Source organism: Strix aluco, chromosome 3 (assembly GCF_031877795.1).
Source record: "Strix aluco isolate bStrAlu1 chromosome 3, bStrAlu1.hap1, whole genome shotgun sequence".
In the NCBI taxonomy this organism is placed as follows: Eukaryota; Metazoa; Chordata; class Aves; order Strigiformes; family Strigidae; genus Strix; species Strix aluco.
Genome location: NC_133933.1, coordinates 40,991,256 through 41,008,322, shown reverse-complemented (window position 1 = coordinate 41,008,322; position 17,067 = coordinate 40,991,256). Strand labels below are relative to the sequence as shown.

At 37.5% G+C, this 17,067-nt stretch overlaps 3 protein-coding genes across 18 annotated transcripts in view; 1 reads left to right on the top strand and 2 right to left on the bottom strand.

Moving 5' to 3' along the window:
* HEATR5B (HEAT repeat containing 5B) overlaps positions 1-92 on the bottom strand; it is a 61,286-nt gene extending 61,194 nt beyond the window's left edge. For all 3 annotated transcript variants that reach the window (XM_074818261.1, XM_074818264.1, XM_074818265.1), the window contains exon 1: positions 2-92. The gene's annotated coding sequence lies outside the window, so the exon portion shown is untranslated. The remainder of the gene's footprint in view (position 1) is intronic.
* On the top strand, positions 10-12,976 carry GPATCH11 (G-patch domain containing 11). 3 transcript variants are annotated; one of them, XM_074818281.1, is made up of 10 exons: positions 10-123; positions 428-560; positions 646-872; positions 1,744-1,785; positions 1,865-1,985; positions 2,707-2,797; positions 3,934-4,035; positions 4,838-4,919; positions 5,473-5,558; positions 12,713-12,976. In XM_074818281.1, the coding sequence occupies exons 2-9, from the start codon at positions 514-516 to the stop codon at positions 5,526-5,528; spliced, it is 768 nt and encodes a 255-aa protein (XP_074674382.1). In that variant the 5' UTR covers positions 10-123; positions 428-513; the 3' UTR covers positions 5,529-5,558; positions 12,713-12,976. The 3 variants fall into 3 exon arrangements, with proteins under 3 accessions (XP_074674382.1, XP_074674381.1, XP_074674383.1); XM_074818280.1 differs by lacking the exon at positions 12,713-12,976 and adding an exon at positions 7,664-8,076; XM_074818282.1 differs by lacking the exon at positions 12,713-12,976 and adding an exon at positions 7,664-8,076 and having other exon boundaries at positions 428-564.
* EIF2AK2 (eukaryotic translation initiation factor 2 alpha kinase 2) overlaps positions 6,051-17,067 on the bottom strand; it is a 24,565-nt gene continuing 13,548 nt past the window's right edge. For 11 of the 12 annotated variants that reach the window (XM_074818271.1, XM_074818268.1, XM_074818277.1 and 8 more), the window contains 9 exons: positions 17,007-17,041; positions 16,702-16,836; positions 16,142-16,261; positions 14,787-14,894; positions 12,888-13,080; positions 10,579-10,704; positions 9,938-10,033; positions 8,080-8,142; positions 6,051-7,999 (listed from right to left, as the gene is read on the bottom strand). In XM_074818271.1, coding sequence (XP_074674372.1) covers positions 7,880-7,999; positions 8,080-8,142; positions 9,938-10,033; positions 10,579-10,704; positions 12,888-13,080; positions 14,787-14,894; positions 16,142-16,261; positions 16,702-16,836; positions 17,007-17,041 — 996 coding nt within the window. In that variant the 3' untranslated portion in view covers positions 6,051-7,879. The remainder of the gene's footprint in view (positions 8,000-8,079; positions 8,143-9,937; positions 10,034-10,578; positions 10,705-12,887; positions 13,081-14,786; positions 14,895-16,141; positions 16,262-16,701; positions 16,837-17,006; positions 17,042-17,067) is intronic. The other variant, XM_074818278.1, reaches the window with a different exon arrangement.

The window sequence follows — 17,067 nt, the reverse complement described above, 5'->3', positions numbered from 1 at the left end:
CCTCGGCAGCGCGGAGACACCTGCGGCCGCGCAGCAGGAAGCGGGAGGCGCGCAGGCGCCGGCGGGTGGAGGCGGCCGCGCGCAGGCGCCGCGAGCGGGCCGGGCCGAACAGATCGGAGCCGGGTGAGTGCGCGGGTGCCTGCGAGTGCCCTCAGCCGCCCCCTCCCCTCCCCTCCCCTCCCCTCCCCTCCCGGCCTGCGGGCGCGTTGGGAGCGGGCGAAGACTCCGGGGGTTGAGAGGCGTCGCGGCCGCTGGTCGAGGAGCGCGGAAAAACGCGCTGTGGGCGTGAAGCCTGGCGCGGGGGCCACCGGACCGGGGAGGGCGGGGTCCCGGCCCCCGCCGGGTTCACGTGTTTTCGTCCTTCAGCCTCCGGCCGCGTCCCCAGCAGCAAGTGTTTCTCTGGTTGAAAGCGGGTTCTGCGTTTCAGGTAACCTGCAGAGAAATAAAATGCGTGATACAGCGCGTTGACGGTGTTTATAGGAAAGGGGTCGGAACAGGGCATGCGTGCTAAGCATGGAGGACGATGAAGAGGAAGACTACATGTCTGATTTATTTATTAAGTACGTAAGTGGCTTTTTTCCCTCTTAAGTGATTGTAAACATGTAAAAAAAATTGATAACATTTGCTGGAATTATTAACTCTTAGGCAGGATGTAAGGCCAGGCTTGCCCATGGTGAGGCGGATGAAGGATGCTATTCAGAAAGAAGAAAAGCAAAAAGAAGCCAATGAGAAGAACAGACAAAAGAGTATAAAAGAAGAAGAAAAAGAGAGACGTGACTTGGTATTGAAAAGTGCATTGGGCAATGAGAACAAGGGCTTTGCTTTGCTCCAGAAGATGGGCTACAAGAGCGGCCAGGCCCTTGGCAAAAGTGGTAAGCTTGTCACTGTGTGGAAGTATGTGTCTGTGTTCAGGGGGACCTTTGTATTTTACAGGTTGTAGTTGCCAGTAGACAGGGTCAATAAATGCCTCTCTGAGAGCCCGAGTGTTACTGAACTATGAACGTGTTGTGACAGAACAAAAGATGAGAGCAAATCTCTGAAAATTGAAATAAAAATGGTACGGACTATCCAGAGATGCAAGGGAAGCAGCAGTACTTGTTGCTCAATAAATGCACTTCCATATGCACATGCCTACAGGAATTGCATTAAGGATGTTTTGATGGTCTTGCAAAGCGAGTAGTGTTCCAAAAAAAGTCAATCCCTCCCTCTACATTTATAGTTGAATTCTGAAGAAGGAATAGTGCACGCTAGCTTGCCCTTATGAAACCTTAATAGATGAAGTAAAATCAGTAAAACAAAGCATCAATAACTGCTGTGCCAGTTCAGCATGTCTAGCAGACAATCAGGAAATGAACTGGCCCAGACAGATACTTTTTATTTTTCATCTTTGTCAAGTTGTGAGATTTTGGCATGAAAAATACTACAGAAGGCTGTAACAAAGCAGTCTTTGTCACAGGTATGTTATACCTGTCAAGGCAACACCATTTTCTTTCACTTGGGTAGTATCATGAAAAAAATACATAGCAATCCAGCAGACAAGCCAAAAAAGAGGGAGTTCCAGTTCAGCTGGGTCATTTGCAATCCACTAAATGTACATTGATTTGGGATTTTTCAACTTCCAAGCAACAAAATCACAAGGTACATATTTAATGGTAAAAGCAGCTTGTCTGCTTGAACATACCGCACAAATCGTCGTTTGAGAAAGACCTGATTTCTTAAACTGACCTGTTTTTTCCCTTGCAGGAGAAGGCATTGTTGAACCTATTCCTCTGAACATAAAAACAGGTTTGTGATACTTCCTGATTTACATAGTTGGTTATCAGAACTTCTCAACTGCTTACGTCCGTCTTTTGAACTTACATAGGCAGAAGTGGGCTTGGTCACGAGGAATTAAAAAAGCGAAAAGCTGAAGAAAAACTAGAAAACTATAGACAAAAACTCCATATGAAAAAAAAAGCAAATGAACAAGCTGCAGATCAGTTCAGGTAAAATGATGTAACTGATATTCGAGGCAGTGTCTAAACAACGATTCCTTTTATGCTTTACGTTTGGTTATTCTTTTAATGTGTTGCTATTTTTGAATGTTTCGAATGAGAGGTAAGAATTGAAATACTGAGTAATTGTTTCTCAGTTCTAAAGCGAAAGCAAATGAACACTAAAGCTAAAAGTGTGTGCTGCATAATTTACTTTTGTAAATGTTAATAATTCAAACAATATACATACTAGCTTTCCTCAAGTCAGTTGCAACTTTTTAAATCAGAGAACAGTGTCATCTTTTTAATATAAAATCTACAGATAATCCTGAGCAATGTTGCTACAATGGTTTTAAAAATCAGGGTAAATTTGTGTAAGTTTTATTGGGTTTATTTTCTCCTGATTTCCTTGTTACATGTGGAGAAGAAAAGCCTAGGGAAGGTTGTATCTTTTGCAGATGTTTAGTGAACCACTTTTTTCATGTCTTACAACATGACACCTGATGAAGAAACAGTGTTCAGTCTACTGTGATCAAAAAAGCGCTGTCTTAAAGGTGTAATTCCTTAGAAATACATGTGTGATTCCACAGAAACAATGTCAGAAGGACTTCTTAACTTCGTTATCCTGGTCTGAGGGAATTAGTACAGCTAAAATCTTAGATTTTCTGTTTTAGAAAAGCTATCTCCCTTTTTATCTACCTGCTTATTTTGGCTATCTACTTTTTCTTAACAGAATAAGATTCAAAAACAAACAAGAAGAACGTAAGATGGAAGGGGACCTCCGAAAAAGCCAGAGGGCCTGCCAGCAATTAGATATGCAAAAAGTGAGACCTATATTTTTGGGGGTGGGAAGGAAGGCTTATAGGTTAGAGATAACAGGCTACAAGTAAAGTAGTGATTCAATTCTTGGAAGTTGTCTAAAATGGTGGAATAACGAGCCTGAAGTCTTGATGTTTGGCAACACTTAAGTCTTCTTACAATATTTCAAAGTATATGTTTGCACCATTAAGATATTTGAAGGTATACACTGATCTCACAGTAACTTATGTGAGGACCCGTGTTAATTTGTGCCATCAGAGCTGACCTGTTCTTGCTCCTGCATTCTTGTGGTTACTTTTGAGCTGTTTGCATATCTTTCAGTAGCTAATGTCAGGCCGTCCTAAATAACAGTGCTGTTTACCTCAAGTGAGGGCGCAATATCATCACAGAGTGGTTGACCTTGGAAGGGACTCTGAAGGTCATCATGTACAACCCTCCTGCTTAAGCAGGGTCACCTAAAGCAGGTTGTCCAGGACCATGTCCAGACAGCTCTTCAGTATCTCCAAGGAGGGGGATCATCATTGAGGGAATCAGCAGATTCACCAAATAAGCATTTAAACAAAAAACAAACCCAAAACAAAGTACCTTCCACCTGCAAGGAGTAACATGGGTGATAGCAGTGATCTACGATAAATTTTTGCCACTTGAAAACTTAAAAGTATTTTTCTTTATTAACCTGTTAGAGGTTAATACTGCCCACAAGTTCTGCTGAGGTTGTTTGATATTCCTTAGTCTGCTTTAAATGAAGTCGGCTAAATTATCTTAGATCACCTTCATTGACTCTTCTTCCTTTAACTTTATGTGAGGTGGACTAGGAAGCACTGTGTAACCTGGGGCAGCATGTTTTCAACTGGTAAAAAAGGGTATCTGTTCACAGCCTTGGTGTGAGATTATGTTGCTGTATAGCCTTACACATACTGAACTTAATGTTAGCATGCATTGACTTGCTTTAAAAAGAGCGAATAATCCTTGTGAACCGCTGTACATAGTTTCTGACTACAGCCTTAGTAATTCTTGGTTATAGTATACAGGAAAGTTTTAATACCTGACATCTCACCTATTAGAAATTGTTTTTATCCAGTATCTTACAAGGAAACCTGTAAAGGCAGATAATTTTCATTTAAATCCTTCACTATTTAAGGATATTGATGTTCCCAAGGAGACTTGGTATTGGCTAGAACCTGAAGAGGAAGACAAAGATGAGGAAGACAAGGAAGATGAATGCACAAGCTCAGACTTAAGTGTAAGCTCTGCAACTAAATTAATAGCCTGATTCAGAATTAAATTTAATATTCCTTTAAAAAGTATGGGTGTATACATACCTGTATAAAGGATATATGTATACATGTCATTCTCCAAGCTGTAGTGAACGGCCTCTTTGCAATCTTAGAGCAGTGATTTTTATAGCGGTTACATGATAAAATGTAAGACATTAAACCACTCATTTGTTGCTCATCTGTTTTGAAGCTGATCTTTGGAAAAAGTAGCTTAGAAATTAAATTCTAAACATTTTTGTCTTAACCAGGATACACAAGGTCACATATTTGATTGAAGTTATTTGCTTTTGAGTTTTAATTTTGGATACCTCATATCATGTCTTAGGCTGAATTTTAGAATTACTAAGTAATTTCTGAAAATGCTTCACAGATTATCTCAGATGAACACTGGCAGTTCACACTTTTTGAGAACTAGATTACACGGCTATTGTTAGCCTTATGTGTTTGATTTGCAGAGATTAGGTGTGAAAAATTCCACCAAAAATATCATATACTTGAAATAAGGTAGCTAGGCAATATTTTTAGCTCTCTCTTCCATGCACGTTTCTTAGCTAGAAAGAAGGATGAGCAAACAACAGCCATTAACTTTCCAGAGATCATGAATTCCTTTGCTCTATGCTACAAATTCGGGAGACTTTGTGCCTGACTGAGCTACAGTATTGTGTAGCTTTTCCATAGCAAAAGGTTAAACTATTTTAGCAGAGCTAGTAGCTCAAACTATTACGTCATGTGAGCCCCAGATCATTGCATATCTGTACATATCTCTAGGTATCAGAAAAGCTACACATCCTGACTGCCTATCTGAGAGAAAAACACTTTTATTGCATTTGGTGTGGAACAACCTATGAAGGTAAGAGTAAACCTGTCTTGTAACTGTTTTACTTTGCTTATGCAGTTAGACTCAAGTAGTACAATATATCCTTTACGTTTCTCTTACTGCAGTCTTTTAAATTTACATAGTAAATTTTCCTTCCAGGCTGCTGTTCTTTGCACAAAGCTTTGTATGTTTTGATTATAAGCCATTTTTTAAGTGTTTACATGCACAAAAAAAACCAACCAACCATCCATCATATCACCATTTCTTTAAATTGGTATTCATATTAAATTTTTTTTAGGAAAAAAAATTAAAGATATTAAAACTAGTACCATAAAAAGCTTCAAAAGCTTGTTTTTGAACAGAAATAAACATTTCTGAAATGTTTATGACACTATCCAATTTCACTGCACCAAAGAGGGTAGAATTTGTGTTCACTGTTTTAAAGCAAAGTTTGGTATTAATAACTTGCAAACCTTCTGGGATTCTGTTTAATCTGCTTTACATGGATTTGTCAAGTAATTCTAGCAACTTCTTCTTTCCCTCCTCCGAGCTGGAATTACTCACTTTTTCTCTGCTTATCCTGTAGACCCTGAAGACTTATCTTCAAACTGCCCTGGAGACAGTGCTGCAGATCATGACTAGCGCCTTTCTCTAGGAAGGAGGCCTAGATAAGTATGTATAGTTCATAGTATCTTTTAGAAAGTTCAGAGCTGTGCTATACCGAAGAATTCACACCAAAGTATGCAGAAGAATAGTTACATTGACAGGTTAAACTCCTTTCTGAAGCATTTTATGGATTTTCTTCTTGATGCACAATTTAATAGGAATTAAAACTTTGCATTTATAATTGAACTACCATAATTGAGAGGCAGGTTAAGCCTTCCACAGTCTTCGGTTATGCCCTGCCCAACTGAATAAGATCAGCTGATAATAAAATTCAAATTTGAGTAAGGGAATAAATGCTGGCTAGTTACTTCTGTTGTATGTGTTAAACGGGTTTTTTTTCATCTTTACAGAGATGACTAAACATCAAGACTTTTTTCTTTACTATCTTAGACCTGGTGGGAAAAAAAAGCTTGTGAAACACTACAATGATATTATTTGTATCAATATTCTGTTGTATGTAAAGGTGCACATTTTGCATAACTAAATAGTACCAGATCATGATGATGTTGGGGTTTTTTAATACATAAAATACATTTTAATACACCTTTTATTTTTAAGGAACAACAGTTGCTACTGTAAACAGTCACTAATAGAAAGGTACTGCTGAAGTATACAAATACTGTGGAAAAAGTATCAAAACCTAGTGGGACAAGCTCAATATTACTTAACAGTAAAAAGGTAATGGTGTTATGGGTGCTCTGTCCGAGAACTGTAAAGGATATTCACCCAAAGCTTGTCACATACAAATGTTCATATTATAAGAGTAGTTTTATGGGTGAAAGGGAAGAGGAAGTGTCAGAGTACCATTTCTCCCAGATCTTGACCACTGCAAAGAAATACTAATTAGTTCAGAACAGTGAAATGCTGTATGTATTTATGATTCATGATAAGGAAAAAAAAAACAAATTCATGTCTTACAAAAGGATGTAAAAGAGTCTTACTTAGCAACAAATACTTGCAGATAGCAATAATTTCCATAAGAATATAAAAATTACTATGCATCCATTTATAATAATTCCTTTTTACAAAGCACCCCATTTTAACCAATTTAACATTCCAGAAAAAGCATCCAGTACTTCACTACACAAAGTACCCATTTTTCTGCTCAGAAGTATCTGCTCATTCGCCTTATGAAGTTACGTAGGCTCCACAGCAGTGAATAGTTTAACAAGATACAGCTCAAAGACAAGCATCTGAAGGACTCATGTGCCTGTCTTTTCTCCCTGCTCTCCCCCACCACACACAATTCTTCCAGTCCAGGCAACTCTGAACTCCAAAGAAGTCTATCGCTAAAGAGTAATAGGCAATCTGCTGTTACCTCGTGTGGGGCTGACAGTAAGGCCATGAGAGGTATTCAGTACACTTGTTAAGGGTTTGAGGCATCCTCAGAGTTACAAAAAGGGATTAAAACCTAGCAGTGTGGGAGAGAATGTTTAAGGTGCTCTCTCAACACAGGATTGCAAATGGTTACTAGTGAGGAAACAATATAAGAGCACCTTAGATGTTTCTTTCATGAGAAAAAAAAAAAAAAACTCAAAACCTGAGGTTTTCTAAGGTTTTCAAAAGTTTAGAACAAATTAAACTAGATTTCCTAGAAGCTGAATGCTTAACATTTAAATACTCAAGGAATGCTTACTCTAAAAGTATGTATGGTTGGACTGGATGATCTTCAAGGTCTTTTCCAACCTAGACAATTCTGTGATTCTGTATTTTTAAATTCTAGAGCACTGAAGATGCTAGGTGTTCAATGGGTGTGCTGAAAAGTTCACCTTAACTGAAATTCAGTGAAGAATAATCCCCACCTATTCCTAGTATATTTTCTACCAAAATTAGTCTTGGTATTAATGGGAACATTCTGGTAATTATTAAAAACATCACTGAACAAATCAGAAAGGTTTGAGTCACACACACACACCACAAAACAGCACTTCAATGGAAAACAATAGATAGCATTGACTGATAATGGATGCAGCACATGTTAAGAGCATGCATACAGGTATTTGCCACGGGCCAGTTAGCACCACATCAACTTAATCTTCTAGGAGACAAGGACTAGGTTCCTGTACTTATTGCATGATATAGTCCGTCTCACCCACCACCTCTGTTTCCAGGTAAAAACCGCTTGCACAGTACATAGTCCTGGTCTGCAGCTGATGGGTGTGAATGGCGATGTGCCCCTTTTGGCTGATGAGCTCCTCACTGGCAGGAAGGCAAAACACCATGGAAAAGTCTTGCTGTTGCTTCTGACATTTACTGTTATTTCATCAGTTTCAACAAACATCAAACTCCAGATTTAAACAGAGCCTGAAAGCCTTTTAAAAGAGCGTTCACTGAGTATGAGTTTTCAGTGAGTTGTCTTTATCAACAGACTTAAAAAACTCAAGTATTTCAGATGCAGAGTATCTTCCTGAGGGGTTTCTTGAAAGCATCTTTTTGATTATAGGTGCCTGCAAAAAGAAATAAAATGTCAATACATTTTTTTAATGCATAAATAAACTAACTGAAATAATGTATTAAAATCCCATACCTTTGTTGGAAACTGGTTGGTGAAGCTCTCTGGAAGATTACCTTCTCTAACATTATGCCATACCTGAAATTCATAAGAGAGAACAGTTTCAGTATATTTTCATAGATTATATTTGGCATCTCACCCATATAATTTACTGAAGTAATCAGGAAAATACAAATCTACAAAAAAGAGTTTGAAAGTTTTTTCCATTTAGTTGTACTTTTGTTTTTTTATGGTCTTCTCATCAACTGCTGTCCCTTTTTAAGCTTAAAAGCTTCACACTGAGCAATGATGTTGTTTGTTTCAGAAACATTATCCTTATAATCAGTGTCCAGTAAAATAACAGCTCCCATGAACTTGAAGCTTTTTCCCTACTCGTCAGTGATCATCAGCTGAGCCATTTACTCAGCTCATAGTCAACTTTGCTTTTGCATGATGCTCTTTCAGCAGGGCTTGCCAGCACCATCCAGAGTTTATCATGCTCCATTAAGTGAAATTATTTTCTAAGCTGATGGAGCAGCTGAAGACCATCCTAGGACTTTCCATCCACATGACTTCCCCACCTGCCTACAGACACAAGATTTTTATGCTTTAAGGAAACAAGATTTAATGGTTTAGCCCCTGCCGGGGTCTGAGACCAGGAGGCCGCTGCCCCTCCCCCACAAAGGGAGTGAAATACAAAGCCCCGATCTGAGATAAGGACAGGTTTAATACAGCAGTGCAATAGCAACACAACAAACAACAACAATAACAATAACAGTAATAACAATGAACAGGGCAAAATATCTACCAATATAGCAGTGAGAGAAAACCCGGCGGCGCGAACCCCACGCAATCACCGATTCTTCCCGCGCTCCCGCACCAGGAAAATGTGACACACGCCAGGATGTGATACCCACATGGTATCTGAATAACCCGGCTACAGCTCCCCCCCACTGCTGGGGAAACTTAACCCTATCCTGGTTAAACCAGGACACAAGACTAAATAATTGTCTTGCCCTTTTGACTGTAAACACTGTGGGACTGTGGACACATTTTCAGAGTCAGCTGTGAGCAGGAACAAGATGTTTTAGAAAATACTACAAGGTAGCTAAACAGAGCCAAATTGAACCTGTGAGTTGAGCAGACCCATTGGTATTGTTTTCCCATACTGGCAAAAGGACCAAGCTAACTGTACAAGAGCTACTGGGTCCAACCATGTACATATATCTTACATTAGGCAAGATACTTGACAGCTACATGCAGTCCTACATGTAGGTTTGAGCATACAAGCTGTTACACTAATGATGTGCAAAGTACCAAGAAAAGGCAAAAGACATAAAAGATAGCTTTTCAAAAAAAGCTGGAGTAACACTGGTTTTCTTTTTGAAGTAACATCTTTTTCAATTAAAGCTACTATTACAAATCACTTTTGTTCTCATTTTGGAAAACTGCAAGTGTTCTGGCTTGATAGAAACTTTGTTCTTGCTTCACTGTGCAGTGAAGATGAGAGCATTGCAGAGATGAAACTCTCCCATTCATAATTTTTATTTTCTGAGATTAGAAGAAGTAGTCCCTTCAGATACTCTGATCAAACATAAAGATTTATCAGAAACTTGAAATCTTTTTTGCTAGACATTATTATTTAGCATGCCCAGGCTTTAATGTCAGTATGTCAGTAAAACATAAGTGAAATAAAACCAGTAATATTTGTTTACTTCAGTTACTACATTTCAACCAAAGTGTGAGCACTCATGGGCCTTATAGAAATGAATCCAGGGGGAAAATGTAAATAGACACAGTACTCTAGATATACGGAGTCCTTCTAGCCTGCAATCAGCGTGCGATACCAGCAGCAAAGCAAAAGAGTCACAGACTAAATTTAAAGATTACATACCTTAATTTTCTCATGACCACTGAATGCCGAAAGAATTTCAAACCAAACTAATCCCAGTGCATAAATATCTACTTCATTTCCATATGTGTCCCCGAACTACAAAGATTAGCACAAGAACAATATAGGCATCAAATCCAACTGGACAGTACTTCTTAAACCAAAATTTGAAGTTGGTAGAAATTTCTACCCCAAAGCTACAGGACTGGCCCTACTTGATCTTACTAGTTGTTAATGCTTTCTGCTACAGACCTGTTAAATAGTGACTATTGTGTCACATTAAACACACTGAAATTAAGACTTCCACAGACCTATATGGATATGGCAAAAATAATGAAACAAATAGAAGGACTCAAATGCCCCAGTTAACAGAAGTCCTAAATTCAAATTGAAATACATGGCTGGGAGGCTGGTTTTGCAAGAGCATTCCTTACAGCATGCAATTTCAGACCCTGGAGGTTAGGCACAGCAAAATAAAATCACACTTGCAGACAGCTTTCTCCATAGTAGTTATCCTCATATACAGTCGTACCAGGGAACTTCAGGCAACTTGATTTAGAACTGAGATTAGGATTGAGAACATCCAATGCTGAGTTTATAATGAAAATCTAGTTAAAGAAACACTAGTACAGCAGAATAATTACCTGTTCTGGTGCCATATATGATTTTGTTCCTCTGTTCTCAGTCAGAGTCCCATATGCCACAGAAGTCACAAGACCAAAGTCACCTATTTTTATTTTATCTTCACGTGATATGAATATATTCTGAGGCTATATACATATTTTAAAAAAAAAATAAAATCACCATATGAGCAAGGTTCATTGTCAAGCATAATCAGCCACAGAAGTGCTCCCCATAAAACTTGATAATTGTTCAGAGAAATTAGCATTAAGAAACTGATGGGGTGGGGAATAGAAAAAAGCTCAATTTTTAAAAACAAACTAAATTTTAAGTAGTACATGCCACATTAAGTGCAATTTTTCCCCACTAGCTCAGTCATAACTGTATCATGCTTTAATGCTCTTCAAATACATTGTGCATATAACATTTCATATCCAGAAGTGCTTTTTAGCCTTCAATCCTAGCCCTGGGATTTGATGCACTTGGCAAAGCACTTAGGCTCACATGGAATTCCACTCAAATCATAGTTTCTCCTAGGCACAGCAGGATTATCTGTACTAAATCAACTGCAGAGTTAGGATTTACTACCACCATCTCACAGTATCACTTTTAAGTTTCCATTGAACTTCCCATTTTTAAATCTGACAAAGTCATAAGCAACTACAAATAGAATTGTATGTGCTTGGATGAAATTTCACAAAGAAGATAAAGAAACTACACTTCTGAATGTTATTAAACCAAAACCAAATAACCTCACGCTATCTTTTACTCAAAGAAGCTCCAGTGGACTGTAACGCCAGGAGAGACTTCGTATTTAACAGGATCTGTGTGTCAAGAATTGCCAATGCAGTTCTGTTCAAGTCTGACCATGTCACACACATTTAATACAGTGCCTCTACCTGGCTACACTATTTAAAGACTCCATTCATAGCAGGCACAAATGGAATTCATACCAGCTTGAACCTATCCCGCAGCTTTGATTCTGGGACATGGAGATCTCAGATGGCCAAACATCTAAGTTGACAGCAGATCAAAATGGGGAGAAAAGTTTCTAAATTCAAATGCAGACAGACAAGTTAGCAATAGGACTTGGAAGCAGGTTACAGCCAGATGCCATGGATAAGGGACTAGGGCAGCAGATTCACATGAATATATATAGGATATAGATATAGGCTATACATAGGAATAGCAAAAAGTAAGAGACTGAGCTGAGATGAAAATAAAGTAGGACTGAAGGAGCAAGAAAACACAAAGCACAGAGTAGGAAGAGCTAACAATTAATGGGTGAGAAGGCACTTATTAGGCCTCTTTTTCCCAGGCATCTAGGGAAATCATTATTTTATGAGTGTATGTCTGTAGTCTGTTCCAGTATTGTAGCAATAAGCCTGATGATAGAAAAGCTCTAGAAGATAGGACGATTCTACGAGTGGGCAGTGAACATGATCTGGAACTACACTGTGAATGCAAAATGCAGAAGATTTCAATCTCTGGCTTGAGAAGTCCATAAACTTCAGGTTACTATAAATCTTGAGAGGAAGGGAATATGCATCAAGGACAGAATCACGGTATCATCTCTCAGCTCTGATACTCTCTAGGTGTTTGGAATTAGGCACTATACAAGGAGAACAGCATCCTAGATCAACATTTAATGTGACCCACTACGGCAGTTTTTTAGGAACACCACCACACTAACAACTTTCATAAAGCAAGTGATTTAAAACTCTGTAAGCAACACTGTAGCTGGCATATGAAGCCCTGAAGACTTGCAACCTTGTCCTTTATAACCTTTATCTTGAAATAAAATCTTTCTATTATTGTGCACCGGTAGAGACTGAACTTCTATCCAAAAAAGTAGCATTCAAATATTTGTATGCATGCATGATACAAGAGCAACTAGAGTATGTTGTTATCAAACACAGCATATAAATGGATAGTTTAGCTAGCCTAATACAATATGGCAAGAGCAAGCTTCCTAGACTCAACTTTTCCCTTTCTTTTTTCTAATTATTTTATCACGTAAAGTTAGTATTTCTTATTCCAATAGGCAGTCTTGTGACTCAGTAACACATAATACACTGAAAACTCCTGTTAACTGATGACTAGTGATTTTTTGAACTACTACATTCTGAGATCCTCCAGTTTAACTTCTGATTTCAGGATGAAGTCCAGCCAGTTGCTGAAAAAAACCCAATTAATCACTAGCAACATCAGAAGAGGCATCCTACTATGGTACGTAATAGATTAAACAAAGACTAGAACAATTTAACATTTTCTGAAATTCCAGTAAGTACTATTTTAATCTTTTTTTTCTTTAATTATCTATCCCACTTACCTTGAGATCTCGATGAATTAACTCTTTAGAATGAATATATTTCACTCCTTTCAGTATTTGTAAAAATTTGGTTTGTGCCTTCTCATGATACTTCAGGTCTCGTCTATTCTTTTCAATCCAGTTTTCCAATGTCCCTTGTTCACATAATTCCATTTGGATGAAAAGACAGACAGTTTCTTTGTCTGACTTCTGCCTGCAAAAGAAAATTACATACTATATTGAAATTGGCAAGATACAATTCCTCCATTCCTCCCAAGCCACCAATGATTCTCAGGTTCCTCTTAAAAAAATTCCTTTTATTAAGTATTATTTTTGGAGTTCCCCAAAACAAAGTCTGCAAGTCCCTTAATTTTAAAAAAGGTTCTAGACCAATTTGTACTACATATAAATAAATAGAACTCCAAACCAAAGAAACCCTGTTCAGTTGCTACAAACCCCTGGAATATTGCTAACATTTTGCTTGCTTCCTTGTTCACACTGAAAGTTTTTTCAGTGCCCAAATTCTGCTCTCCTCATATCTAGAGGCATCTCCTATACAGGAAGAAATAGCACTGTCCTTGGCTCCCATCTTGCCCTGTAGGAACTGCTGCAAGTCCCTGGCAGGTATTCTCTATTCTGCTCAAACACAGCTTTAGCCTCCCTCTCCTACCCAGCATGATCACATTCTTTCAAACTCTGTCCCTTCAAGAAAGTAGTGCGGTGACCATCTTTGACATCAGTCTGCAAGTTAGAGAAGCCCTCTGAGAGCTGGAAATATAGATGAAATATATTCTCTCCCCTGACAGCCTCACACTTTGAAGAAGAGTTCCCTCACCATCAGCCTATAGGATAGGCTGAGGCTGGAGATGGTGAGGGGAAGGACAATATGAAGAGGAGTAGGCACCACTTTCTCCTACTTGTCTTGTGTGATCTGAGTGCCCTGGAATGAAGCTGCCTGAGGCACTGAAAGAACAAGCATTAAGCGGCTCAGGACTTGCTGTAGCCTTGAGGTCAGGGCACTAAGTGGAATTCCAAGCTGGGACCTCAGCTTTGAGGACTTTTCTTTCCTCTGTTTTACCCAGTAACTGTTCAACATAAAATGCGTAATTGATATTGAGACTCCAACATATTTATGATTGGGTTTTGACACGAGACTTCTTTTTCCACTCTTCTATTCCTCATTTACTGAGCACACTGAATAGGTATCATGCCAACCATAATTTTGAATCCATTAATATTTTATGACTCTAGGTAAGTGTGGCAACATATCTGAAGGGTATGAATTTACAGCTAGTGAAAAAAAGCTTACCACAGAAGCTTTGAAAAGTTAGTAATCTAATGTACAAGTAAAACTCTCACCTCTGTCTTCCCAGAAGTCTTAGTGTTGAAAGACTACCTCTAAATGAAAGAGCATTTCATTTTGTATTTCTTTTCTCAACAACCAAAACTGTTTCAGGCATCATAGTTAAAATGCTAAATTAGATTTAATTATTTCTCTATGAGAGCTACTGGCTGACCAGTACTTATTACAAAAAGGAAACTTCCGATCAGGAATTTGGCAGCCAGCTGCCAGAGCTGCCAGACAATTTTTTAGTTTCTGTTGTTAATTTGAGCCCCAAACTTGAGTTCTGCCTTCTTATACTCCTCTATAGATTCATAAAGTTCTGTATATTAAGAGAGAGGAGAAAAATAAAATTACATAATGTATCTTATCAAGGAAAATAAGATACAGATATACTTAATTATATATGACCTGCTGCTGAAAAGTACTGCCTTTTTTCCTAACAGTAAGTCTGTAAGTATATATATGCATTTATATTTGAATAATGATTTATAACCAATCATCAGCCTTTCTTTTTACAACACAAAATTTACTACAGCAAACAAGTTTGTGAGTGCAAGCTACTATCTTTTAGTTACCTTGAGTCTGGATGAGTTACACAGTCACATCCTTTCCAGCTACAGTAATACCGTACTATGTTTTCGTGGTCAAGTGCTGCAAGTTCTTTTACTTCACGCCTTACATTCCTATTTGGAGGGGAAAAAAAAAAAAAAAGAAAAAACCCAAATGACATTTCCCTATAAAAATTTAATACTAAGTTAAATAAAAGACATGATATCAAGTAGCAGTATACGGATAGTTTTACATTCATTTAGAAAAATAATTTTCTCCTTCATACAAGTTCAAAATTGTAGTTACAAATTCCGTGGGTTTTCCTTCATCTGCTCAGTTATGCAAAGTGCAAAAATGTTTTAACCATATTAGAAATTAAAGCCCCACTCAAAATAAGCTGAGAAAAGCATCATTATGTTAGGTAGTCAAACACAATGTAGCAAACACGCATGTTTTCTTTTCACCTCTAGGGAGTTTGTCTACATATACTGTTGAAAATGTATCTAAATACTCATGAAGAACTAATATTAAATTTGACCTGCACTACCTGTTGTAACATTGCCTAGTGAAGTAAGTTCAAATCCATCAGCAGACCAGCAGTCTTTATTTAAAGAATCAGTAGAATGTTTTTTAGTATAGATCTCAGGATTGCAATACAAATGAAAATAACATATATTTCTGAAGAACACAAGAATTTGAAGGGCAGTTACCCAATGTAAGGGACAAGTATCTCCACCAACTTGAAACTTTTTGAATAGATTGCCTAAAAGAAATTCAAGTTTTTCAGCTGCTAATAAAATACTCCACTAGGTATTGATTACAGAAAATTACCTTTTAAAAAAATAATTAAGATCATCATTCTCTGTTGAGATTTATAAAGGTCAAGTAACATGGTGTGAGAATAATGACTACATGGGTCACATATTCCAATTACAAAGCACAAAATGTATTGCTTTAATTTTTCTCTATTTTCCCTAATTATAGTCATTATGCACTACCGATATGTAAGTTTTCCATGTAACCTGTCAAACATAACAGTGCTACCTTCAATGTTTTATTAATCAGCAAGTTTTCTTCAAACACATTTTGCAATATTAATAACCAGAGCACTAGTGTGTTCAGGGGAAGTAGAACTTAACAAATACACCTTTTTACATGTCTCTGAAATTATTCCAGCGCATGCAAAAATTAACCAAGTTGCATGGTCATTTTCAGCTTCACTTAGAAAAAAAGAAAACAGTTTACCAGAAAGAATGGACAATTAATAATGAAAATAGCTTAAATGCTCCTAGGATTATTAAAGAGACAAAATAAAGTACTAAAATCTTGATTAAGGTTGTCCCAAAATAAAAAAAAGCAGAAGGAAATATACAGTACATACTTTGTGAAGCAAACTCGTTTGACTGCATAGGTTCTTTCATCAAGCTTTCCTGTTGCCTTGAAAACATTCCCAAAACCACCTTCACCAATGGGCTCAATATTTTTAAAACTCTCAAGAAATCTTAAAAAAAATAGATATATAACTTAAGTATATGTAACATGAAATTTGCAAGATATAAAAATGATCCTGACAGGTCTAATACATCTGCTGAAATATTCTACAGGGATCACTCAACACCTATACAGGTCTAAATCATAGTCTTGAAGATTAAAACAACGGAAACTGACCCTTGAAAGCATGTAGAGCAATTATCCTCACATCTTCACACAAATGACTTTTGGTTGTAAGCATTAAATATCATCGCATGTCAGTTGCTATATATATTTTACATATATTTGAAATTTCCAGAAAAAAAAAAAACTATCTCAAATACCAATTTTCTTTGAAACTTATTTTTACAGCAGTATTTTCCCACATTCTATTATAAATAAACAAACAAATCTAGACCACTACATACTGTAATTGCCATACAGATCTTATTTAAAAAAAGTTATTCTTACCTTTTATTCACAGTGTATGGACTTCCATTCTCTTCACTGGTATTTGTGTCCAAATCTGGCAGACTTTCATCTGAATCCGACATCTTTCTTTTCTCTTCCTGGTTTCTTGCATTATATAAATTAGCTGCCAATTTTCTTTAATAACAAGGATAAAAGCAGAACTTATAATGAGCCATTTTTCTAATATGTGACAAGAGAGAAGAAATGTACCTCCCAATAGTGGCATTTCTTTGCTAGATATAGAAACACTAAAGTGGTTTGCAATATTGTTTATGGGAGATACCAACCTAGAAATAAACACGTACCTTCCACATTTCAAGGCAGAACCTTGTGCATCCCTCTACATGAAAAAGAGAAAAAAACTAA